Raw genomic sequence first — 27,536 nt, 5'->3', positions numbered from 1 at the left:
ACCCCATTTATGACTTAATGAGCCATTTCTTATTGTCTCATCAACTGCAATAAAATAGCCTACATTTTTTTTTTCTCATTCAACTATACAATTCTACTCTATATTTGCAGATATAGCCCACATAGTCTATATTTTTCATATTGTAGTATAGTTCTTTTGCATTGTGTTGGCATTTTTTGTGGACAGCAAAGTTATAATTGCTCAGGAAAATATGCTTTCCTCACTGCTTGTATGCCAATAAATAATTTAAATCTCAAATAATATATTCATCAAACCTCTGACAGTGAAATGAACAGCAGTTTTTAATAACTAAAATAGCAGTATGCATAAGTATATCTATTATTTTAATGCAGAACCATGAAGTAAGAAGAAAAAGAGCAGGCTAGCTGCAAAGTGTGAATCTCCATAGTAATTTATATGTAGATTAAAATCCCAGCCTAATCCCTTATCTTGCTTTTGTGCAATACCTCACTGCCAATTTTAGCCCAACAAGGCCACCGTACAATATGTGACGTCACTAACAACAACATTATTGTCCGTTTTCTCTTTCTCAGCGTCGCTTCCTCTTTACATGCAGAAATGAAGTATTAGTCAAACATCTAGTACTTATACATTAACAAAATAAAATATGTAAAATGTACTAAAGTCAGCTGGACATGATGCGACGCATTCCGCCTTGCGCCAAAGGATAGCTAACGTAGTTATTTCGGTTCGCGATTCATAGTCTGTCAATCAGATGTACGTTAACGTTATTGAGCTCGATGCTAACAGTGCGAGGTTTTTATATTCGGGATTTTTACGATTTTATGATGATTGCCTGTTCGTGAAAGTGTGAAGTGCAACATTTACTGTGCATTTTGAAACTGTGGACTTGAGAAATAAAACATTTGAGATGGAAGTCAGCATGGGTGGTCATTAATGTTATGATCACTGTTGTGTCTATGCATTCAGCAATCAATTCTTCTCTATAAGAACAAGCTCGAGTAGATCAGATACAGGATGACGGACACTCTGGTCATCTCCTTCCAGACTCAGCTGTCTGCGGTCATGGAAAATATTCTCAAGACCACCATGTTCGAGATCACCAGGTTAGTGGAGGAGAGCTTCTTGGAGCAGATGGACCGAGGCAAGCGAGATGTGGAGGTGTTAAAACGGAGACTGACAGTTTCGGAGGGCAAGCTGAGAGAACGGGAGAGGTTTAAGAGGGTGAGGTGTGTGGACTGTGGGCGTACAGCAGTGTCCAGGAGGAGGGTACTACACAGAGGCCCCGAAACACAGAGCAGTGAGTAGAAACATCTGACTTCCCAAAGGACTTTCACCAGTTATGTATGCCAGTTATACACAAGAATGGTGTGTATTTTGGGATCATTATATGAAATGTTTATGCCATTTTTAATAATAATAATTTAATTAACTTACAAATGACTTTAAAGTACAAAAGTAATTTCCTCCAGTTTACAGACATATTTCCTGGTATTATATTTCGTATTTTTTTTATATATTTATTTACATACTTTTAAGGCGTCACCCTGATCGAGAACCACTGATCAAGGGGTGTTTCATGATTTTCCTGTCACATGATTACAAAATGGCTTCCTTGTTTTTTTATTTATTTTTTATTAACATTTTGCAAGTAACAACAATTAACATTCATTCCATTAACATAAATCTTACTGATATTTGAAATTTACAATGAGTAGAACAATTATTTTTTTTCAAGGGACATAGAGAATTGACATTTAAACAGAAAATACATACAATTATTAAATAAGTAAACAAAATAAAAGAAATAAAAAGAAAGGCAAGAAAATAAATGTGCATTACTTTCGTTTTTACTCAAGTAGGGGGGATAGACACATCTAATTTAAACATAAATATCTCTGTTCACATGTGACTTTATAATCTTATTTGATATCGGGGATGTTTTCATTGTTTTTTGTTTCTTTTAAATTTACATAGGGAATCAGCGAGACGTTTTTAATTTAGAGCAAAAGACAATCAAATTTGGTTTCGAAGCTGTAAATTTAGATTTGTGGATATGACTTTTTCTGGGCATTTACAGGATTTTCACTGCGTTATCTAAAATAAGACAGTTTCAGGATGTAAAATTCAAAACTGAAATCATTGTCCATAATGATACTGTGAAGAGACATTCAAAACAAATGAAGCACAGATTCATTTTCAGATCCACAAAAAGAACATTCATAGTTGAATATCCATAAACTTAGATAAAAAGATTGAAATTAATTTTTATTTTTATGGAATATTTCAGTATTTAAAATAAATTATTTATCCATGCTTTATGATTCTTATAAAAAAATGTAATGTGTGTGTGTGTGTTTTTAAGGTTTGGACAATCCACTTGTTAAGCAGGAAAATGCTTCTGACAGTAGCTGGAGTTGCAGTCCCAAGGGAAGTGCAAATCAGGAGAAGCCTTCAGCACCGCTGGACAGGATACATAATGTGTGTATGCCATTTTTTTAATGGTAATATGTAGTGGCAGAGATTAGACAAAAAAGTATCTGGACAGTAGAGTGAACTTGAGGGAACTGATGTCTTACACTGGTTGTACAAAGTTTGGATTGGAATAATTAAGTTTTTTAATGTTTTATTTTATTTTTTTTAAAGACGTATATTCTGCTCACCAAGGCACAAATACAGTAAAACAGTAAAGTTGTGAAATGTTATTACATTTGAAAATAACTGTTTTCTATTTTAATATATTTAAAAAATATTTATTCCTTTTATGACAGAACTGAATTTTCAGTGTCATTACTCTATTTATCTATTACTCTATTTATACTCTATTTATGTCACATGATCCTTCAGAAATATCATTTTATTATGCTTATTTGGTGCTCGAGAAACTATTATTTATAATGTTTATAATTTGTAATGTTACAAAAGCTTTAAATGCTTTGATAAATTGAATAAATGCCAAAAAAAAACTTTAAACTTTCTATCTGACAAAGAATCCTCAAAAAAGTATAATCATTTCCACAAATGTAATGCAGCACAACTGTTTTTTTGCAGCACAAATGTTTCTTAAAGACCAAATCAGCATATTAGAATGATTTCACATGTGACACATGTGACTCATCATTACTAATAGTAAGTAATGATGATGAAAATTCATCTTTTTCATCACTGGATTAAATTACATTTTATTAAAATAGAAAAATGCTATTTTAAATTGGAATAACATATTAACATATCACAATCATATAAATGCAGCCTTGCTGAGCATAATTCAATAAAATCTTAATTATTCCAAACTTTTGACCACCAGTGTACGTTCTCTAAAATGTACTGAGAAAGGCATTTGTTTGCACATGCCATTTGGTTTTGTAATGCAATAAAATTCACAGATTTTAAGTGTCCAAATACTGCAGTTTTCGAAGATGTTACTTTCATTTTTGAGCGGTTTCTAATTCATGAACACTTTGTCCATGACAGGCTGTTCAAGTGGGTGAGCATAATCCTGGAGTAGAAGTGAAAGAGGAAACGACAGAGCCTAGAGACACGCAAGCTTATCTAGTAATACACTCTCAAATACACAAACAAAAAGATCCTCAGAGCTGTGTGGAAGAGACCAACGGACTCCGCAACACAGATTCTGACCACAAACCAGGTGGACCGTCCTGCACCGAAAAACCGGGGGATGAGGATGAGGTCAGACACAGAACCCCCCAAAAATGGTTTGACTCTGAAACAGACCCTTCAGCACGGTCATCTGTTTCACAGCCAGAGCTAGTCAGGACCTCCGTATCTTCAGAGTCTCCGGGTTTGAGACCCCAGGTAAGCAGCATAGACTCAGCCTCTATCAAACAGGAAGTTATAGTGATGCTTCCACCAGACTGGGAGGAAATGGAGAGAATCGGGCCTCAGATGGTTTCTGCTCGCAACAGTGCTAAGAAGACGCCGTTGGACCTTCAGCCTGGACATCCTCAAGTACAAAAGCAAGTCTCTTATCCCACGCCTCCCGTCAAGGTTCAGAGCCTTGCTCCACAAGCCATGCAGCATCTCAGATCACCCGTTAGGAAGAACACGAAAGTTGTTTTACATCCCAACGCGGTTGTGTCAGATCACAGCGCCAGTGATGTTAACCGAGCACAATCCATCTCCAAAGGCCTTCCTACTCCAAAACCCTCTCAAGTCCGTCAGTATCCTGAAGGAGCCGCTACAGGGGAAAGAAGTTTCAGCACCGTGCATCCAGGAAGAAGTCAGCCGCCGATGGTCAGTGTGAGGGTTCAAGGGGACACGCGCCACCATTCGGCAAGGACAACGCACAATTGCAACCAGTGTGGGAAAGGCTTCTCTCATCTGTGTCACCTCAGAGCTCACCAACAGATTCACTCAGGAGACAGGCAGTTCTGCTGTACCATCTGTGGACGGAGTTTCACTAAACTGAGTAACCTGAAAGCACACCGCAGGGTTCACACTGGCGAGAGACCTTACATCTGCTCAGACTGTGGGAAAAGGTTTACCCAGAAATGCAACTTGAAGAGACATCAGAGAATTCACTCTGAACTCTCACAGTCCAGTACATGATGAGGCGTGGAGCTTTAATTGTGGTCGAATCTGTGCTGTTACATGCTGTTTCGCTGGCTGGCTCAAATTATTTTTTTAATATCATGCGTCTTATTGAATGCTGTACTACATCTAACTTTTTAAACATTGTTCTGAAAAATTTATTTTGCAGTGATGTGACTGGATCGCTCAGGGGAAGATGCAGATTGTATCATATTATATAAAAAGCAGAGGACTTTTCCACTCCCTCTTGATGTTACAGGCTATTGAAGTAGGTGAGTTTGTCTCACAAATAAATGTCCAACTAAATGAATGTTTTGTTTCACCCTGAGATCAAAAGAACATTTATGCAATTATATTTTCTGTAAAAACCTGAAAAACCTTTAAGATTGTTATTCATTATTTTTAATTTCAGTATAAATTCAATTCAGCAAAATACAACCATGGAATATACTTAGAATGGTGCACATGTACATTCATATTTTAATTGGGTATGTATATACACAACCGTTCAGAAGATTGGGTAAGAATTGGGTCAGTAAGATATATTTTTTTAAAGAAATTAATACTTTTTTTTAAGCATGGATTCTTTAAATTGATCAAACGTGACAGTAAAGACATTTATAATGTTTTCTGTTTCATTCCTGTTTTATATTCAAAGAATAAAACAATATATCATGGTTTCCACAAAAATTTTAAACAGCACAACTATATTCAACATGACAATAAAAATAATGTTTCTTGAGCTGCAAATCAGCATATTAGAATGATTTCTGAAGAATCATGTGACACTGGAGTAATGATCGTTGTCACAGGAATAAATCTCATTTTAATATAAGTAAAATAAAAACTTTTTTTCCTTTATAATAGACTTTTGCTATAAATGCAAAAGGTATTGATTTTTATTTATTCTTTTTTCTTTTGATTTTGGGGTGAAATATGACTCGGACCGTTTCATCCATGCTTTGGAAATTTTCTCTGTTTCTTTAAAGTGTTTAATTCATTTCAAATGGGAGTTTTACAAGCCTTGAATAAGATGAATTAAACACAACTACTCAATGTTAAATCATATCCCTTTGATTTGTTTGTATATTCAGATGTGTAGCATAGCTCTTTCAAATGGTGCATATACTCACTATTGCAACAGCATTACTGTGTTTTTTTTACAAGATAGCCAGTAAACTTTGCTGAACTTGATTACATGTGGGTTACATGTTCACATTTAGATGTCAATGCCGATGTTTTAGGTTCAAACCTATGCAGGGGTTTTCAGATGAAGATTTAAAAATGTAGTGATGTGGTATAGGTTCAGTATTCTTTAGTGAAAACAAAGAGTGACAGTATAGCTGGAACATACACATACCATCCCATCTGTTTTTAGTTTAATATCTTTTGCTGATTAAATGCCACACACTGTTCAATTATACACTGATTAAACTCTTCCGGTGATGGATGCAAACAGACTATTGGTGATCCAGGTACACCACAGTGAGCCATGTACATTACAGCTCAATGACTGTAATTCAAATTTCTTTTTTTCTTTTTTTTCTGTGAAAATGACAAATTTGAATAATGATATTACATTTCAAATGGACCAAATGGCTAAAGTGTAGGAAGTTCATGTCTCTATTTATGCATATATATGTTGTTTTGTAATGTTTGTCAACAAAATTAAAAAGTTATCCAGCTCTTTGGTAGAGTACTAACATACAGTATGTACATGTGGTGTTCTCATTTTTTAATTTATTTTATTTATTTATTTTATTATAATTGACACATTTTCCCATCCTAATGCACTTTAAAGTAATAATCTGTGATTACAGCACATGATGAAACAAAACTTTAGGCCTGTATAGGGCAAAGATGTGGCACTTTATACTGTTTCTAAACAGAAGTAAAACTGATGCACTACACTACATTATCTATGTTTTAGAAAATATCCTAACAACGATTTCTGGCAATGCGTTATGGGAAATGTAGTTTCTCAAGGAATGATAATAGTCTGATGTGGTGGCTCTCAAAGGCACTCCAGCTGGTGACCGTTACAGGTACAAAACCTGGTGAACTTTGTGACGCTTGCTATATGAACAACAAAAAGAAAGGAAAAATTTAAATGATTAGAAAAGTCTGAACATTCTTTACAAAAATAGTCACACTTGTGATACAAAATTACCACCATAGGAAATGAATGGGAAATTCAAAAACAAACATACAATCTATAAATTATCCATGACGGAATAGTCTTTTATCATAGAGGTCTAACAATATATCACAATACTAAAATGCAGCAGTATGTATTGTGTATAATTCACCTAAAATTAATATTTCTATGTGAGGAAAAATTAAATTTTACAGAGTTTTAGTGTCGGTACTACATTAAACTATGATACACACAATGTTGAATAAAATGTATAATAATACAATGGGGGAATATTTGTGGGTCCAGATAATGCCAAATGCCTTCTCTGTTACCAGCAAATGCATCTAGCCAGTGACAGAGTGTAAGCATGTTCATCTAAAATGATTCTGTATTTTCAACTTCAGAATCATCAATATTTTTATTCTGATGTCCCAATGCACACCATCATTCTGTGCATTGGGTTACCGGGCAACTGCAGCAGCCTATCGCGAGAGGCCTTTTGGTGACGGTCCAATGGCAGATGCCCAGGGCTCACAGAGAATCTGAGAAGAGAGTCTAGCAGCGTCATTCCCAATAAGTTAGCATCCCAAAGGAGCTCACTGTCACAGTATTTCACACAGTCAGGGTGAAAACGTTGAACCTAAACTGTGTAACAGTATGGGTCTTACTTTTGCCCATACGGTAATTTTATCGTCAGCGAGCTGTGCTCAAGCGATTGTAGTATTCTGCACTGAAGCGCTCTAACACCTATAGGGCACTTAAGGCCCTTTTCTACATGAATGTTTCGACACGGCCCTTAGCACGACTGCTGAACGAAACAAAAAGCTGCTCAGTCTGTCTGAAAATGGACGAGGGAGACAAATAAACTCTTAATGCCCTGACTGGGCAAAGGAAGCTTGCATCCATCTCCTCGTTATGAACCCGTAGGGCAGACAGGGAAACAACCTGGGCCCTGAACAGTGTGTTGAGGGATTTAGGCACATATCTGTGTTTTGGTTTGAGTATGACTTTCGAGTCATTTGGCTCAAATTCCAAACACTGAGAGCACTTGCAAATCCCCTATACGCTTTACTGAAGCTAGAGCCACACTTTCTTGAACGACAGGTGTTTCATGTCCGACAGATGGATTGGCTCAAACGGGGCACCTTTCATGACTTCCAGAACTGTGGAAAGGTCCCACTCGGGGATTGAGAGGGGTCTGGGAGGATTTAGCCTCTTAGCTCCTTTTAGGAAGTGGATGACCAGATCATTTTCCCCCAGTGACCTGCCAGTTCCTTTTTTTTTTTGTAAACGCAGCTATGGCCACTACATAAACTTTGAGCGTGGATGGGGTTCTGCCCATATCTAGCAGCTCCCGCTAGAAGGAGAGCACCCGCAGTCTAGGGGTGAAAACCCTCGGGCTTTGCAGCAGCCAGAAAACACCGACCATTTCGAGGCATTGAGTCGTCTAGTTAAGTAGATGGCGCTCTAACCTGATTGATCGTGTTTAACACTCTCTCAGGGAGACTTTCGGCTAACCGTTGATGGCCCATGTGTGCAGGGACCACAGCTTCGGGCAAGAATACCAAATTGAGCCCTCGGCCTGAGAGAGGAGGTCTTTCCTCATCGGTATTGGCCATGGGGCAGTGCCCGTAAGCTGCGGAGCCACAAGAAGCACTGAGCATCTGTTTTCTAGGGGTGTGACGAGACACTTACCTCATGAAACGAGACGAGACACGAGATTGGGTTCACGAGAACGAGATGAGACGAGATTTTTGCACAATTTTTCAGAAATCCTCAATGACAAAATTCATGACTGGATAGTGTGCAGATGCATTTTGCAATGTTTTAACTAATAATCTTCTAATGCATGTTATTTCAGTTCTACTTTATGAGTATGAATTATCAAATGCATTGAAAGAAAACAATATGCACTGTAAAAGGTCTTTATTGTCTGGCTTTTCTCCTGTTTGATTTCACATTAGTCTCTTCGGACCTTACTGTACATTTAAGAGGTTTCAGATCTTCTGATTGAGGCTGTGTGTGAGCTCTTAACTGAAGTGCAAACAGTAAGTGCAAGTGCAGCCATAATCAAAGTTAGCACACAGACTCTTTATAATTGTTTTGAAATTGCTGTTTTGCTTTTCACCAGCAGTTATAGGGTTAATTCGGTGAGTACCTGCACTGGAAATACAGACTCGGGAGAAAAAATGCCTGGTGAGTCCTCAGAGTCACCATGGCAATAGTTTCAATGATGGCAGCCGCTGTCAGCGAGAGCGAGAGCTGCATGATCCTTACCGAGGCGGGAAACGCAGATGCCATTGATTGTCCCCCATGGACCCCCCCAATACAGTAAAACTGCACATTTTAGAGTGGCCTTTTATTCTGGCCAGCGTAAGGCACACCTGTGCTCATACTGTATAATCAGCATCTTGATGGTATTATCATAAAATAGCTAATCATAAAAAGCTAATCATAAAATAATCATAATATAATTTTAGAGTTTGCCACTCGTTTTACAGACAAGTCCTAGACTAAAATTCAGTCCTCAAATACAATTTGAGCTACTGTTTTAGTAGTTTCGTTTTTTTTTTCTAAGGTACGTTTATAAAAGCTCATGTCCTAATTGAACCAAGGTGTAATTCTGGCTTAATCCAAGCCCCGTCTGTGAAACCGGGCCATACAATTTTACACAAAAATAAATGTGGTTCCCTCAGTACATGTAGCATATAGGATGAAGGGCATCTTCCAGTCCACTGGAGGGCAGTAACAGGAAACCTTCAACATTTTCTGCATCCGCTTAAAAGACGACTGTCAACTAACGGTGATATTACTGCTGTAATAACGTATCTATTCACCTTATTTCGCGGTTTCCTCTGAGAAATCCGCTGTGCGAGGATCGTTTTTATAAGGTATTTAACGCCCGAATAGTGTGACTGTTATTATTTTCCTTTGTCCAGTTCATTTCTTTTACTTTTTACACAAAAGGCCCGAAGAGAGGGTGAGTAGCGAGCTTAATTTATATAGAAAGCCAAGTGAATATAATCATATACAAATATACACGAATTTCTAATAACATAGTATTTGTAGTATTGCCTTAATAATGTGATTGTATGCTGTATCATGCACGTGGCTGCATAAACAACAATAACAAATCGCCCACCTGGTGACAGAAACGGGAGAGGAACATTTTTTGTTTTCTAACACGCAGACATGCTTTTTAGCTGGTCATGATTGCTAATATAGCACATTTTTATAAGTGGTTATGTCTTTTTATGTCTTTTCAGGGTGATTATTTTCATTGCATCAAGACGACAGCAGGGCGATGTCGGAAGCCCTTTTCCTCACATTCCAGTCTCAGCTCTCCGTTGTCATGGAGACCGTCCTCAAATCAGCCATGTTTGAAATAACTAGGCTGGTGGAAGACAGCTTCCTCGAGGAAGTGGGTCATCGTAAACAAGAGGTGGAAGCATTGAAACGAAGGCTGCAGTTGTCTGAGAGTAAACTGAGGGAGAAGGAGAGGGAATGGGAACGGGGGAGGAAGATACAGTGCTCTGACTGCGGCCGAACAGGAGATTCCAGCAGCAGAGATGAGAGCCAGCCTGCAGAGACAGTCCGGGGTGAGTTACAACTAGTGTCGTGGTTGTTAATTCAAAACTATTACAAAACCACTCATGATCCATACATTTGCCATACTGATTATCCTCTGAATGGTCATGGGAGGGCCGGAGCCCATCTCGGGCTGAAGGCAAACAGGTTTTTATTGATAGAAATAAAGTAAGTTGAAGTAATAAATTACTATTTATTTTCTAAAATTAAAATAGTTTAAAGTGGAAAAACTAAAACTAAAATATAAATAAAAAAAGCAAATTCAGAATAAATTCTAATAGTTTATAAATAATATTGAAATATCGCTGGTTACAACATATCGAAAACTTGACCAAATTGTGCATGTATGCACGCATACACACAAATATATTAACACACGTCACCCACATACACATTCATATACATGTGTACATATAAATATTTAATAAATAATTCATATATATATAACAGTGTGTGTACTGTAATACTTTTTTCCAACACTTTTGTATTTGAGATTATCACAAGATGTTTAAGAGAAGATTTTCGTCCTGAGTTGCAAAATTCTTTCTTAACCTGCAGGATGACAGAAAAGACTGTATTTACTAGACATGTATAAAGACAGTCTTTCAAAAATAAATAAATAACAGTATTCTTTAATTGATTAATAAATTGTTAAGAAAATCAGATATATGTTCTTCATATTATCAAATACTTTTTGTGCTGTTCTTTAATTTTGTGTCTGTTCTTCTGGTGCAGGAGCCAATGCCCTTTGTTTAGGCCTAAGCCTGAGAGATCAGTCAACCAATCAGCCTACATTGACAGAAGAAATGTGGAGTACAAGACAACGCCTGGAGGCTAACAAACAAACAACAACAAATTCGCACTTTAAAGAGAAGAACGATGTACACAGGCATAGTGCAAAAGAGATCATCACACCTAACTGCAGTGCACCAATTCCTCAGGATTTTCTGCAGAGGCTTCTGGGAAATTCAGCAATCCAGAGCGAGTCCACCAGTGTCTTCAAAGCCAAAGGGAATGATTTAGACCAATCCGAAAAGGACTTTACTCTTGATAAGGAAATGGACTCAAACCACTCAAGAGTGATACATAGCCCTTCGGCTCAGGATGCGCACGAGGATTTGCCATCGTCTTCACCAAACGATAGAGTAAAATCAGAGACAGAGCTGGATCTTCTATCTGTCAAGGAAGAGGAAGAGATGGTTCCAGTGTGGGATAGCGTCAACAGAGACGACGGTTGCCACGCAGAAATGTCTGATCCGAGTCAGGGAGAGCTCAGAGGATCTTGTGATCAGGAGGAGATACAGGTAGAAAGCTTTCCAGGTCTAAACTCTCTCGACATGCCAGACGCCACCTCATATTTCACACCTTATTCAGTGAACACATTGGCACATCAAGGTATTAGGGCACAATATAGTCATTTATGCACGACAGAGCTGATGCTATCTAGCGTACCAGAGAGGTCAAATTCATTTGTCAAACCAGAAAATGAACAAAGTTATCCTGGTTCAGAAAGTTCTGTCCGCTTTTCCCACAATGACGTTTGTCCAGGCGAGAAAACGGTCAGTCACGCGCAATACCCAAAGTGTTTCTCCCAGGACAAACATGGGACGCCCGCACAGATCCACGAGGGAAGGCCCCACCATTGCCTCCAATGTGGGAAAATGTTTGCGAGAGCATGCGACCTCAAGGCTCATGCGCAGATCCACAAGGGCAAGAAACCTCTGAGCTGTTCAACGTGCGAGCAGACGTTTGCGTACAACTTCGAGCTCAAGGTTCACCAGCGAAACCACTCAGGAGAGCGACCTCACGTCTGTCCGCACTGCGGCAAGGCCTTCGCTCGGATGAGCAACTTCAGGCAGCATCAGAACATCCACACGCGGGAGAAACTCTTCAGCTGCACTCAATGCGGGATGCGATTCAATCGAGCCACCAACCTGCGAGTTCACATCAGACGACACAGCCACGCTGGGAAGTCTTGCAATTGCCCTTATTGTGGAAAGAGCTATCTGAATCCCAGGCAAATGAAGACTCATTTATTGAAAGCCCATGGGAGAGGAGGGAAATAATAATGTATTTAATTTCCACTTGTTTTTTGATCAAATCGTGTTTATATACTATAAATGGTCCCGTCATTGCCACCTTAAAGACAACTGAACAGGAGCTGGACAAATTGTTATGCATGGAATCATTTTAACAAGGAAACTTAGGTTTCCCTTATCTAATAATACATGCATATTGAAATTGAAATGACAGATTTACTCCCAAAGGAATTGTGCTGTTGTGCGAGTAATGTGTAATAGTTGGTATAGAATATGTATTTGATGTTTTTATGTATTCCCTCCAACAACAGTAAAGATGCAGTATGATGCAGCATATCCTCTCTCCTGAGAATGTTTGTGGGGTTTTTTAATTCACTAAAAAGAGACCCCGGCCTTCACTTAAATGATGTTATGTCCCTGTCGTTTCAACTTTCATGGCATTTTGTTGGAAAAAGTAAATGAACCATCAGATGTAGCGACTGGTAACACATCTATCTCACCTCAGCAAGTCGGTCAGTCCAAAAATGCTCCATTTCCTTTACTTTAATCGTCTATTCAGACTTCAAGTCTTCTTTACGGTGTTTTCTATTTTGTATTTATTTGCTGTGGATTTGATGAACACTGATGTTGGACAATGCAAAACTTCCTCCTCCTTAGCCATTTCCACAAGAGTTCTGTGATCTCCTGCAGCATTGTGTCTTGATGCCTGCCTCTCCTGGAGTGATTGTAATCGGACAACCTTTAACCCCTACACACAGGTCATTATCTGATGGATTTGTATACTTTTTCCCAACAAAATCAGTAATTCTAGTAAGACTTGTTCAGAATATTTCATTTGATATTTGTTATTTACAACTTTGTATTGTTCCTTCTGACATCAGACAGACTTTCATCACTCCATATGAAATATAATTTCGAATGAAATTTGTGTTGCAGACTTCACTTCACGTTTATTATGATAAACAAGCACACTACATACAGAACATAAACAGAGTTAATTATATTTATGAGCAGTATATTATATAGAAATGCTTGTAAATGCATCCAAACTGTGGTTTGCTAATCTGTCATTGTGTATGTTTTAGATCGGCCGAAGGTTTGCAGAACACCCTTCCACAGAACAAGGAAATTCACTTCCCGTGAACAGGCAAAGGACATTCAGCGTAAGAAATTATACAGAATGAATTTAAAATATTTTAGGCTTTTGAATGCTCATCAGTTGACCAAGTTTATTTGTTTTTTGTGTCTTCAACAGCTTGTGGCCAGGGAGATCCTGACTCAGTTTCAGGTGTGGCAGAAGGCTTGCTATAGCAGGAACATAGATTGGGGCCCGATTACCGCGAAGGTTCAGTTCTCTTCATTTGTTCGATTTCGATTAATGAAATGTATGCAGAAAAGGGCATGTTTTTGAGATTGATTATACATCTTTGTTGTTTACACTTGAACAGATCATATCTGCACTGCCACAGTTGTATGGGCGGGAGGCAGAGGTGATTGTCAGATGTACTAAGATGCTACACAACCGCAGGGATTACCTTCGAAGGAGGGCAAAGGTTAGACAGAGTTCATAGGTTTAAAGATTTAATCTCATTATTTCAAAACCTTATTGCGTTGTTTGATGATAAATCATACATATTATGTCATAATGTATATGGCACATAATTGTGTGAATGAAGGCAATTTTCCATAGGGCTTGACAATTTGATCTGCTGTATGATAAACAAATAACATATTGCTTATCATGGATGAAAGCAAATTATTTTAACAGTTTTCGACTAAAAAAAATAACAAAAGAAAAAAATATTCTACAGTACAATAAATAAAAAAACCTTTTAAATTTTACATGATATGTTTAACATAATACATTGCATAGGTGTTCTGAAAATCCACTAGCACAGAATGATTTACCCAGACAATATTTTAAGTTGTATTCTTGTTTATACATCATAACAGCTTTAGTTAATCCAAAAAAATATATTTACAATTTTAAAGCATAAAAATATTTGTAGATATTTAGGAAACATGCTAAGTTAACTTGTTATACTTGTTTCTCTGAAAAACAGCCAACAGACTTTTTTGATATGGTTTGTGTGATCCTGCCCACTGCCAATTTATTCAATAATATTTTGACACTCTGGGTTGCCAGATAGCAGTCAACAAAGCAGCCATTGACGCAAGCAAACGAACTGGGTCAGAGATCGCAAATTCTACATTAAAGGAGTAGTTCACTTTTGAAAAAACTTTTGCTGATAATTTACTCACCCCCATGTCATCCAAAATGTCCATGTCATTCTTTCTTCGGTCGAAAAGAAATTAAGGTTTTTGATGAAAACATTCCAGCATATTTCTCCATATAATGGACTTCAATGGGAACCAAACGGTTCAAGGTCCAAACTGCAAACTGCAAAACCGATCGTTTCGCTTGATAAGACCCTTATTCATCGTCTGGAATCGTTTAAAGCCCTTTGAACAGTTTCCAGTTTGCACTGAAACTGTCTTTTGGACCTTGAACCGTTTGGTTCCCAGTGAAGTCCATTATATGGAGAAAAATGCTGGAATGTTTTCATCAAAAACCTTAATTTCTTTTCGACCGAAGAAAGAAAGACATGGACATCTTGGATGACATGGGGGTGAGTAAATTATCAGCAAAAGTGTTTTGAAAAGTGAACTCCTTTAAATAAAAAGTGTTGCCATTTATTTAAAACACTCTATAAGGCATATTTAAACTCATATATATTAGCCATTGTAAATTGCACTTGCTCCTCTTGTATATCTTCAATCTGGCAACCCGTGTGAATGTTGAGAGTGAGGAGGAGGGTGCAGGGCAAATAACTCCAGTACCCATTTCAACCAATGTCAATATTACATACTGCACCTTTATATATTGTCAACATAATAATCACTTCCTGACTGTTAGAGAGGGTTTTCAGTCTCTGCAGGCTGTAGCACAATGGCGTAGTTCATATAATCCACTACACAGTGAATTTGGTTGACATAGTCAAGGTTTTAATCAAATGCGCCATAGAGGATTTTGATGATACTCTGGATGTCTTTAATGTGCATCATTTGTCACTATACTCCCATGACAAGGATGGACTCAACACCAAGAAGTGAGACCGTAAGTGAAATGAGCATAATTTATGTTGTCATTATATTGTCATTTAATTTTGTTGCCACTTGTATTTTACATTAGCCCTTTTGAAACAGAATCATTATTTTCCTATCATCACGCTGTCATCAACTCTGCACATGTAAGAATCATAATAGTAATTCATTTTTAATAGGTTATCAATGGCAACTTTATAGTGACAAAGTCAAGTGTCGAGCTCAAGCTGTAATCGTGATAGTAATTGTTAATGTTCACCTTAAAATATGTTGAATGAAGTTAACCATTATTTCATTGTAAATATCCATTTCTAGGTGCATATTACCATCCTTAAAAAAGGAGAAATGCCCTGCATCTCTAAGTGCACTCGGTGTTGTGATGAGTATCACTGCCCATTTTGTGAGACCTGGGTCTACAAGCCAAGAGGGTTAGGAAGCGTTGTTAACCACATCCAGAATCATCTGAAGGTGGCTGTACAGCTTCATGGTGTGTATAGTGCTTCCACATCCATTCAAATGATTTTGTCAAGGCATATCAAGTCACACACGTTTTACTTTTTTTTCTTCTTCAGATTTCACTATTATCAAGTGTAACTTAAAATGCAGGGAAAATGCACATTTTCATTGCTGCTACTGCTCTGCCACCATTCTGCGGAAAGCACAATTACAGATTCATCTCGCAAACTGCATCGAGAAGTTAAATGCTGAGGAGGAATTTGAAGAAAACTGTTCACTTGATGGAAGTCCTAAACATGAGTAGTTTTTTTTGTTGTTATTATTGTATTCTTTTATTTCAGTTTTTTCACAAGTTATTGTTTCCCTGTTGAAGCTCTATGGAAATAAACATGTATTAAAACAGTATCTGGTTATTTCAGAACTGTGTTGTGTATGATCTGAAACATCTATTTTTACTACACTTATTTTTATTTCACCACTAGTGAGACATAATAATTATTATAAAGCCTAGCATTTGACATGGTTATATCTATGGATTTCTTCAATAACCTGAACCTCTTGTGGAGATAAAATTCTAAATATTGCATATTTAACATTTTATATAAACAATGAACACATGAAAGTTATGAGTACTCAAAAACAACTGGTTGAATTTAAAAACAGATTGACATAACATTATTGACTGGTTGCTTATGTAACAGCTTTATAAACTTGAGTATAAAAGTGCACATGCATATTAAAAGCGTTCCCAAAATCCATGATGTAGTGGGTTATATTTACAAGTAACTATACGTCATCATGCTACAGACTGCAGCAAGAAGAGTTTTTGGGGTAACAGGGTCCAAACAGTTCAATAGTTTGGGAATTTTTGTTATTTTAAAGGAATCAAGGAATTTTTAATTTAGGAACTTTTATTCAGCTTGGATGCATTAAAATTTATCAGTACAACATTATCATTATATATTTCTATATCGAATGCGTGCAGGTTTTTTTAAAAAACTTTATTCATCAAAGAATCTTGAAAAAAACTTCATAAAAAATATTACAGCATATTATAATGATTTCTAAATGTGCATATTTGATTGATTTCTAAATGTGCACATTAGAATGATTTCTGTAATGGCTGCTGAAAATTCTGCTTTGTCATCAAAGGCATACATGCCATTTTATAAAAATAGAATATTTTTTTTAAAATGTTACTAATATTTCACAGTATTACTGTTTTACTGCAAAATACAGCCTCTATGAAAACATTAAAATTGCTTTCAACATTAATTTTAAAAAACATTTAAAAAATCTTGCCAACCCCAAACTTTTAAACATTAGTGTACATTAAATAAAGACAGACAGTATATTTGTTGCTGCATCAGCTCTTTTATTTCATTATCCATTTAAATAGGCAAATTGTGCTTGATCACACTTTTCAAGTCAACAGGGCCATTGGGTCTTTTAACACTACTGTGAACTGTGGCCTGACTTGCACTTAGCCTATTCTTGCATATGTAAATGAAGCATCTAACTGAAAATCTGCTAGAGTGAAACTACATTTGTCTTTTGACCAAACAGGCTCTTCACACATTGTAAAGCAGACAAAATGGAGCAATGCATTGTCTGTTTTATAATCACAGCTGTTTGTGGTGTAGCCTAATACAAAGCCATCATTGCAAGCTTTACAATTACCAGTTGCATTTGAAAATAAAATGATGTTACAGAATTTTAAGATGTTTTTTTGTTTGTTTGTTTGTTTGCTACAGGAAACTGCTGTGGAAAGAAATATTTTACCTGTGGGTCAGAGATATCTTGTACAACTTCAAAGAGGTGATGTTCAAAATGTACAATTTTGAATAAAATATAGTTATGTGTGACATTGTGCTCTGTTGTTTTTTGTGTGGAGTTTGATAGAGTTTGATGTTTTCTTTAGGGATACAGTCGTCAGACAGATTTTATTAACATTCATGGATACTCGTGTTTGGGAAAAGGACTGCACATGTATGACATGAGACAGGATTGAAGAGCAATGACTGAGTATTTTTGTTAAAACAAATAGATATGGTGAATAATAATTTTATTTGGTGATGATGATTATTCCGTTCAATCCTAAAGTTCACTGATAAACACGAAACACTCAGTGATGACAAGGTCGACTCAAAAATATAATTGCATACATTTTTTTAATGTTTTCCTACGGTCACAAATGGTTGCTTTAATGAATCTATTTGTTCTACATTAACCAAAAAGGTTTGTTTCGACACAAGCCAAATATAGTAAAGGTAAAAATGATTAGTTTGTCCGGAATTTTGTGGAATCAGCTCCCATCGTTGTTTGTTTCCTGTCGGCCCGTTATGCGGTTACGCTTCACATTCCACTCAGCGACAGTGGGATTCAGACGGATTCAGACCGCCTGTATCGGTCAAAATCTTACATTTTCATCAAAGGTAAGTTGCTCTCATATGGAGCATTGAGAATATAAGTTAAATGTTTTACTTGTGGGTTTCGTTTCCATAATTTGCATGTTCATATGATTCCCGCTTCATACTATTGATGAGGTGAGGAGATGTTGCTTTTCTTGTAACGGTGAAAGTTATTAATGAAAAGATCGGCACCACTTTATCTTTGTTAGATTAGCTGCTACAGAGATCGTGAGATATTTGACCCGAATGGATCCTTTTCTTTGGTAACTTTTTTGAGAGAAATCAGGTTTTCTCGTCACTAGCTTGCTTGCTTTAGCAGACATGTCCCTTTAAACGCGAGAAATGCCCCGTCCACGTTTTTCCCCCACAGGTCATGCCCAGCTGAAACCATCAAATCCATAGGCATTCATTCTGAAATAAGAAGTAAATAATAATAAAATGCAACAGAATTACTGAGATATTTAACAAAACGTGCAACTTTACCTGCAATTAGTTGAAAAAAAAATAGTTTGTTATTTTTAGGTTTTCTTAGTAACTTTACACCATTCAAATCAGATGTGAATCAAAGCAAAATGGTCACTGCAAAATGTTACGGTGTTCACAAAATACATGATGCATGAAACCATATAAGTCATTGTCATAAATGCTAGATTTGTAAGTTATACATTCTATATGTTTAATGTTTTTCTATCTGGCAATAATAATAATATATGTGAGAAAATGAAAGAAACAAGCATCTAAACACGGTACGAAACTTATTTGGTCTATATTGACAATTTTTTTTAAAACTATATGTAATTTATTAAATATATACTTTTTAAAAGAAAATTCAATCATCATGTCCTCACCCTCATGTTGTTCCGAGTTTGTATGGCTTGCTTTTTTCTGCATAAAAAGCTATTTTGAAGAATGTTGGGTAAGCAAAGAGTTTGTGGATTATCCCTTTAACATTAAGTTTACCTCAAAACACTACTTATAAATAGAATATTTTCAATATTAGCTGTGATTTTTTTTATTTTTATGGAATGTTATTAAAGCTCTGAATACACACTTTGACATACAAAATGGCAAAAATGGTTTGTTTGATGCTTCCAAGATTGTCACAATGAAGGCAGGCATGAACATTTAGTATCTGTTACTGGAAAAAAAAAAAAAAAAAACTTCTATGTATCTCCTCTGTTGAAAGGTAACCTGGACATCTGTTTCTCATCTTTACTCTGTATAGTTGCACAATAGAAGGGTTTTGAGAAGCTGTGAGTACCACCAGCCAGCCACACACAATGGAAGTGGAAGATCCCTTATCAGCCAAGTTCAGGACTCTGATAGAAGGACTCATGGTAACGACGACCTCAGAGATAGTAAAAATATTTAGCAAAGTGCTGCTTGAGACCAGAGTGGAGATCACCCGGAGCTGGAGGGAGATCGACTTGTTGAAGCAGCATTTGGAGGAATCTGAGCAGCAAAAGAGAGACGCCATCTTCAGGGCTCAGATGGGTGACTTTAAAAGAGAAGATGACGAGATGGAAGTGTCACGTGATAATTCTCTGCTTGGCGTACAGAGCTCAAACACTCTCAGGCCAGGGGATGTGGTGAGTGGGTTTCCACTTGTTTGTAGTGCAGTATACATCTGCATTGAGTCTGTATTGATTCAAGCAGTGTTTCCAAAAAACAAAACAGAAGCTAAAATCTGTCCAATTTTGGTTAAATCAATGTTTCTTGTTGGCCATTCTCATCAATTTGTCATTTTACTGACACTTACATTTTTATTTATTTAATGTTTGCTTGTTTCTGTTTCTGTTGAATCATTTATACTCCTTTGATAATAAACATTACAGATTTTTTCTGTTATAGGGACCTGAAGAAAGAGCAGATAATGTCTCAGTTGGGAAGAGAGGTGTCAGTCTGGGGAATGCTAAAGCCAGTGGACCAAAGACAGCACGGCCTATCAAACCAGGTACTCATTTTTAAGTTAACGAACTTGAAGTTTTTGCAGCAATAAACAAATTAGAGAAAAGTTCCACTTCAAAATACAAACGAATACTATATAAAAAAGTGAAAATGAAGAACTGTACAGCGTTCTGTAAGGATTTTTTTCTCAAGTTTGTTCTTAAAAATATCACTAGTCACTAAGATGAGTTAAAAGGAGAGTTAAAGTGAAAACATTTTGTGGTGATTTTTATTAGTACTTTAAATAGGAAAAAAAATCATATTTTTATGAATCCATTCTGTTAATGATTGATTAGAGCATTGTAGTGTCTCTCATCCAACAAAGAGAGAAGCCCTGTTTCCACCCATTATTACCATGTGTTTTCAGTGATCTGATTATAAGTGATCAGCCAAGACGCATTACCATTTACATTGTGTCTCCTGTGACCACTTGCGTTCTGATTTCATCAAGACCCTCCCCTCTTATTTCGTGATACTCTAGCCTCACTTTTGAGGCTAGAGTATAGTATTAAATGAACGAACCCGTGTTCTGTGGTGTATGCGAAGGAATAATATAATATTATTTTATTTTTTCATGGAGTGGTGACTCCTGGAATTAAGTGCTGGGTGGGACGTCTGTATTGTTATATTTACCTCAGAAAAGCCATTCAATGACCATAAGCTCATTAGTCAGCTAGAAAAAAAAGATGTTCCAAAAAGTTATGAAGGCCACCATTTAAATATTTATTTTTCAAAAAACTAATTAGATTATAAACATAATCATGTAATATAAAATATACTAAACTCCCTTTGTGTGTAATTTGTGTGCAAATCAGTTAATTGTAACCTTAAATATTGTAGTAGTATACCAACTGACTCCCTTTATAGTCCTTGAATAACTTTGCCACACTGTACTGTACTTGATATGAATTGATATCGAATGTAATCAAAATCAGGATAGAATTGCAAAATATTGAATCGAAATCAAAATCGAATTGTGAAATTTAGTCAGTACCCAGTCCTAATTTTAAATCATTTTTTTTTTTCAATTAATTTTTGATTAACATAATCTGGCATATAAGTCAGTGTTGGTATTGTTAACGAAAACTGATAAAAATATATATTTTTTGTATAAAAAATAAATAAATAATAAAATATAATATATAATATATACAATATAAAAAATAAAATATAATATTTTATATATATATATATTAAAAACTTAGAAATGTTGCAGCACTAAAAGTACTAAAACTGAAATAAAAAGTTGAAGCACTAAAAGTACTAAAACTGAAATAAAAATTAATTTCAGCTAAATATAAATATATAAACAAAACTAATAAAAATATACTTTAAAATATTAAATACAATAATTGTATATAAATAATATAAAATTAACCTCATCATTATACAATGCATGTTTTGCATCTTGTTGTTATAAATAATGTGCTCTCATTGAATTTTAGAAATCCTAATTATTGCTTTTTGGTTGTTGTAGCTTCATCAGGCCATAAGGTCCAGAAAAGCTGTGCAACTGCTGAAAAGTGGCAAGAGACGAAATGCAAACAGCTTGTGGTAAAACCGAAAATAGTTTGTTCCACCAAGGTGTCACAAACGAAGGGGGAGAAAGCATCATCAAGCAAGACATCACAGCCCACATCGGAAAATTTCAAAAAAAGAAAAATAATCAAAAAGCAGAATGAAATTAGTGTTGCTCGTGGTCTTCGAGACCGACAGCACCTCAGCATGCAGAGACAATGTCTGTGTTGTTCATCGGATGAGTGCGATAACCCCTCTAGAGCCCAGCACCAGGTTCCTAGTGTGTATATCTGTCGTAAATGTGAGAGAAGATTTAAAACGGACCTCCTGTTCAAGAGTCACAAGTGCACAATGCCTCAGAATTGCAACAGGTGTGGGCAGATGTTCACTACCCTTCAGGGGCTGACCACACACACTCAGGAAGTTCAACCTCAATTCAGCTGCAGTCAGTGTGAGCAAACGTTTGACACTCAGTGTGCTTGGGCCGTGCACAAGAGGATCCACACCAAACTTATTGTTCCCAATGAACTTAAGGCTAAGAGGTTCGAGATTCGTCTCGAAAGAATCTCAGACTCCCAACTAGAGGCTGCTTTGTCCTCAAATTGCTCTTCGTTGCGAAACAACTCTTCAAACCAGAATCTTTTGAGTGAACCGAATCTGGCTTCTGCAGCCACAACACCTGGATCTGCATGCAAACCCGGTGCAGAATCCACAACTGCGAACGTCCCAGAGACCAGTACGTCACAACTATCACCCCAAAGTGTAGCAGAAAACCCAGATGTAAGACCAGGAAACATGTCGGATTCAGGTGTTGGACAGTCAAGTGTCAGGAAAGTATATGCCGTCATGTCATCTGCCTCTTGCCAAATTCAGATTAGTGAAGATGCAAATGAAGTGGATTCAGGAACTGCACACGAAACTGAAAAAGTAACAGATGACGGAAAAAATCCCTGTGCAAGTGAGGAGTCCGGACTCTCCGCTCCACCACGAAAGAGGAAAATGGCAGGTAATATTACAATGTTGATTGAATGACATACAATACAAAACTTGACTGGATTCACTTTATTTATTAGTATTCTCGTGCAGATTAATGTTAATAAAATTCATTGCTGATGTTTTTTTTTTCTGTAGATTGTTCTCATGACGCATACAATGGCGTGTTTCCTGTTGAAAATATTCTGAGATGGAGAAACAATAAGGTAGGAATAAAGTGCTTTTATGCATCATCCTATGAGCCCTTAAATCATTTTGTAAAGAAAAATGTCCTTGTGATGGATTTTCCCTGAACCTAACTATCCTACCAATAATACTCTAGTCGGCCAAGTCTTACACTTATACCCTGGCACGCCTACACATCGACGTCGGCTGGGTACTAATAATTCTAACTTACTTCTTGCTGCGGAGCTTAATCATCATGACTAATTATTTCATTATGACTGATCATGTCACACATATGGTTGGTTGCATTGTAAGCAAGGCCCATCCCCCTCATCATCCTTGGTTAGTGACATCACCAAAAATATCCTATATCCTCAAAAACAGTTTGTAAGGGGTCAACATTTCAGTCAATCATGTCTTAAAGGGATACTCCACTTTTTTTTGGAAATAGGCTCATTTTACAACTCCCCCAGAGTTAAACAGTTGAGTTTTACCGTTTTCGAATCCATTAATTCTGATATTTAGAAGAATATCAGTAACCAGACAGTTTCTGGTCTCATTGACTTCATAGTATATTTTTTTCCTACTATGGTAGTCAATGAGACCAGAAACTGTCTGGTTACTGATATTCTTAAAAATATCAGAAAATCGGCTGAATGGTTTCGAAAATGGTAAAACCCAACTGTTTAACTCTGAGGGAGTTGTAAAATGAGTCTATTTCCAAAAAAAAGTGGAGTATCCCTTTAATGCAGTAAAACAACAGAATGTTCAGTTCATTTTCAAAGTTACATTGACCAAGGTTACATTAAGTCAAAAGTTTGTTAGATGTTTAGTTCATATTGAAAGTTTGTCTCATGGCTACATAAAAGGAAATAAGATTTATCTTATTTTATTTTATCTAGAATTGAAAGTTTAGTCACCTTGAGACAAAGAAGTGGAAGTATGATAGATTTTATCACATGATAGAAATATTAAATCAGAACTTTATGGTTAGTTAACATAATTAATCTTATCTATTAAAATGTCTACGACATCGTCATGCTTTAATCTGACATCCATTTAATTTTTAAAGGGAAGAAATGAAGTTCGGGTCAAGTGGATGCCTTGCACATTGTGGTAAGTGTTCCTCATCTGATATCACACCACCAAAGGGAACCACCAGTAGCATTCAGCTTAACCTTCCATTCATAAAAGTGTAAGTCAGTGGTTTGTCACTGGAGTTGATAATGATATATGATAATGGAAAAAAAAACAGAAGGGGGGGGGGGTGTTTTGAAACATTTTTCTTTTAAAAATATATCATGAGAACATGAACTTCATCACTGCATTTGCAGGAATTGTGAAACATTTTTTTCTTATTTACTCATGAAGTAGTCTTAACGCAATATTTTTAATACTTTCCCCACACAATTAAGCAGAGGCAGGGATACATTGACCAGAAAGGGGGAAATCCCATGCATAACAGATAATAATAATATTCTCTATAACAGATCTTGGGTAATGTTAACTTCAAGATTTACTTATACATTATTAAAATCTATTGTTTTATTTGTTAACATTAGTTAATGTACTGTAAACTAACATGAACAAACAATGAACAACTGTATTTTTATTAACTTACTTAATACTTACTTAATTTTAGCCATGTCACACCTTTTTTTAGGCCCAGACATTTTTTGTCACATACAGCAAACATCTCCTCACTATCCGCTAGCTGCCTGTCACCTAAACACACTGTAAAAAACGCGGTCTATGCAGACAACCCAGCCTCCACAAATGGCAACAAAAACAAACTGCAGCGACCCGCTCCACGAAACATAACAAACTATTCCAGCCAATAACTGACAAGAAGGCCCTAGGGGTGGGGTTTGGGGGGTCAGTGCAGATGAGGAGGAGGGAGGGTCTATCTAGCCTCCGTTTTGTTTGAAAATACTTTAAACGTCAACAAGAAGTCACGTCACCCGACATCGCTTAGAGCACTTTTAACGATGAATAAATACTGTAACAAATGTATTGGTCATTTGTTAATGTTAGTTATAGCATTTAAGGGATAGTTCATTTTGAAATTAATTTATGGTATGTTTTAGCTTACCTCAAATGCATCCAAGATTAGGGTTGGGTATCGTTTGAATTTGAACGATTCTGATTCCGATTCCGATTCCTTGTTTCGATTCCGGTTCCTAACGATTCTCGATTTCGATTCTTTTAAGAGGCAGGGTCAAAAAAGTTTAGCTAACCTTGCTAACCAACGGTCTTTCTGAAGGAAATACTCCTTCTGTCACAAATACTTGTCACAAATTTTGCATTTTGCCGAGATTTCGTTAATTTTTAGAAAAGTGAAGCCACACTTTGGACCGCCGACGTAAGCTACTCATGTTTGACTCACGCGGTTATGCCAACACTTCCGGTAGATGCTTTTTCGCTGGTGTTGTTCAGCAGTTTCTTCTTCCACTCGGTGGACTGTGAATATCGAAACTAGGAATTGAAATTTTAACTTTTGAACGATTCCGGGAAAAACGAAAAGTTAGTCCCGGTTCCAATCGATACTCGATTCTCGATACCCAACCCTATCCAAGATGTAGGTGTCTTTGTTTCCACAGTATTTTCAATTTTGATATTTTTAGGTCAAACCGTTCGTGTCTGTCAGTCATATAATGCAGGTCTATGGTCACCACCTCAAAGAGCATGTCCAAATTATTACAATTTAAACTGCATATTTCATATAGGCTGCTATGTTCGTTTCTCACACAAACCACTCATTTCGTGTCTTAGGCCATTAATGTGTACTTGCATTTAAGTCATTAAATCATGTTTAATTTGGACTTCTCTGTGCATGCTCTTTGAGGTGGTGACTATAGACCTCCATTATATGAGTGACAGACAAGAACGGTTTGACCTAAACAGTGTTGTGCCTGAACGTGTGCATATTTTGGGCGAACGTGAACTGAACGTACTGTATTACTGCCTGAAGAACTTTACTGTGAACTCGTTCATTCTGGTGTCTGTGAACGCACGCTCTCTCAGTTTAACTTCGTACAATAGGGTGCCAGATTTCTATAGAGCCTTCCAGGTAAAAACCCGTCTAAAACACATGTAAACGCCTTAATATGTAACGAAAAACACCCAATCCGGCAACACAAGACACCAGTGTCGCACCGCAGCCGCTGTTGACAAAGGAGCGAGCGAGGAGGCGTCGTATGATCATTTAAACGGATTTTATGACGAGGTCTGTGGATGGGAAAAATCGTACATTTGTGCAAACTTTGCCTGTCGATAAAATAATTGTTATCTGTGGTTGTATATGGCCTGTGGCAAAAAAAAAGCTTGCAACAAATGGAAAAAAAAAAGAACTATGAATGAACTAGTTCATTTTTTGAAGTATGAACTAGTTCATTTTAAAATGTGTGAACTGAACTTTGAACTAGTTCATACAGAAAGTGAACTTTCCCAACACTGGACTTAAAAATGTAAAAATTGAAACTACTTGCGGAAACAAAGACACCTACGTCTTGTATGCCCTTGAGGTAAGCTAAAACATACCAACAATTTATTTCAAAGTGAACTATCCCTGAAAAGGGATGGTGTACCCTAAAATTAAAATTTCCCCATGATTTACTTATCGTCAATCCATCCTAGGTGTTAAATGACTTTCGTATTTCAGACGAACACATTCGGAGATGTATCACAATGCCATGGGGTTAATAAGGCCTAAAAGACAAATTCATTGACTTTTCCATTATAATGACCCCTTTAATTTAGACACTTTGGTGTGGCGGCAGCTCCGAAAGCTAAACGCATTTAATTATTTAAAAATAAATTTTGATTGCAGACAGGTTTAAACTTTTTCTTTTCTCAGTGGGGCGAAGTTTCAGAACACGTGGGAACCAGCCGAAAGCTTTCCAGGCTATTTGGATGACAAGAATGAAGAGCCAAAGAAAGACTAGAAGGATCAGAAATGATGTAAATTGCATCAGTACGCTTTTATGAAGTTTTCTGTTTACACTAAGCATGTGTGCTTTACAATGCAGTTAATTTAATGAATGTTTTCTCTCCATGCCATGTTTTTCCTGCAATATACTATGGCAGTAACCAGTTCCACACAGTTACCCTAGATAGATGAGTAGTGAAGTTAAATAGGTAACATTACATTTAAACATGGTCTTAAGTGCCTGAGATCAAAATCTTTGCTTTATAACTTGTCAAATTGTATAATTATTTAGTTAGACTTCAGATGTATTTGAGTGTTGAATGTTTATATTTACCTCTCTGCAATCCGTGGTTAAGATTGGTCTCTTTTGTTAGGTGTTGCGCAGTGTTTTAGATGTTTGTGGTGAGCCTTATATTGATGGATTCTGTTTATACCTAGCAGTCAGATTTTAAAATGCTATTAATTGACTACAATGGTGGTGGATTTGTGTCTTTAACACTAAATATCAGTTTATTAGGCTGGATTCTTTAACACTAAATATCAGCTTTTTAGGCCTATCCAGTTAATGAGGAATGACTCTACCTGCTTTGGGCTTCTTGATAAACTAAAGAATTGTTATGTGGCCATTCATTTGGTTTTTGAAACAGTTGTTGCAGGCTGGCAAAATAAAGTGGTAGATGTTGAATAAACAATTTTTAAACCCATCCATGACATGC

General features: G+C 36.6%; 3 protein-coding genes across 10 annotated transcripts; all 3 read left to right on the top strand.

Annotated features, from left to right (window-relative positions):
• The first annotated feature begins 518 nt into the window (after positions 1 to 518).
• On the top strand, positions 519 to 6,245 carry LOC120491581 (uncharacterized). 2 transcript variants are annotated; one of them, XM_039689521.2, is made up of 3 exons: positions 519 to 1,282; positions 2,348 to 2,463; positions 3,457 to 6,245. In XM_039689521.2, exons 1-3 carry the CDS (start codon positions 1,000 to 1,002, stop codon positions 4,549 to 4,551), a joined length of 1,494 nt encoding a protein of 497 aa, XP_039545455.2. In that variant the 5' UTR covers positions 519 to 999; the 3' UTR covers positions 4,552 to 6,245. The 2 variants fall into 2 exon arrangements, with proteins under 2 accessions (XP_039545455.2, XP_088988211.1); XM_089132085.1 differs by having other exon boundaries at positions 1,264 to 1,350.
• LOC120491547 (uncharacterized) lies at positions 4,686 to 17,829 on the top strand. Of its 6 annotated transcripts, none has more exons than XM_089132083.1 (8): positions 9,409 to 9,650; positions 9,937 to 10,269; positions 10,994 to 11,562; positions 13,383 to 13,460; positions 13,553 to 13,642; positions 13,746 to 13,850; positions 17,613 to 17,676; positions 17,780 to 17,829. In XM_089132083.1, exons 2-8 carry the CDS (start codon positions 9,975 to 9,977, stop codon positions 17,806 to 17,808), a joined length of 1,230 nt encoding a protein of 409 aa, XP_088988209.1. In that variant the 5' UTR covers positions 9,409 to 9,650; positions 9,937 to 9,974; the 3' UTR covers positions 17,809 to 17,829. The 6 variants fall into 6 exon arrangements, with proteins under 6 accessions (XP_088988207.1, XP_088988206.1, XP_088988205.1 ...); XM_089132082.1 differs by lacking the exons at positions 17,613 to 17,676; positions 17,780 to 17,829 and adding exons at positions 15,718 to 15,889; positions 15,975 to 16,263 and having other exon boundaries at positions 9,410 to 9,650; XM_089132084.1 differs by lacking the exon at positions 17,780 to 17,829 and having other exon boundaries at positions 17,613 to 17,723.
• Positions 17,830 to 18,134: 305 nt separating this feature from the next.
• On the top strand, positions 18,135 to 27,524 carry LOC120491536 (uncharacterized). 2 transcript variants are annotated; one of them, XM_039689447.2, is made up of 7 exons: positions 18,135 to 18,293; positions 19,495 to 19,858; positions 20,121 to 20,223; positions 21,694 to 22,740; positions 22,866 to 22,933; positions 23,965 to 24,008; positions 26,749 to 27,524. In XM_039689447.2, exons 2-7 carry the CDS (start codon positions 19,550 to 19,552, stop codon positions 26,834 to 26,836), a joined length of 1,659 nt encoding a protein of 552 aa, XP_039545381.2. In that variant the 5' UTR covers positions 18,135 to 18,293; positions 19,495 to 19,549; the 3' UTR covers positions 26,837 to 27,524. The 2 variants fall into 2 exon arrangements, with proteins under 2 accessions (XP_039545381.2, XP_039545389.2); XM_039689455.2 differs by having other exon boundaries at positions 18,137 to 18,293; positions 19,456 to 19,858.
• Positions 27,525 to 27,536: the final 12 nt, after the last annotated feature.

This window comes from Pimephales promelas, chromosome 6, assembly GCF_988280905.1.
Source record: "Pimephales promelas chromosome 6, fPimPro1.hap1.1, whole genome shotgun sequence".
Lineage (NCBI taxonomy): Eukaryota > Metazoa > Chordata > Actinopteri > Cypriniformes > Leuciscidae > Pimephales > Pimephales promelas.
Note: the sequence above shows the minus strand (reverse complement) of the source record. Positions and strands in the feature narration are given on the sequence as shown.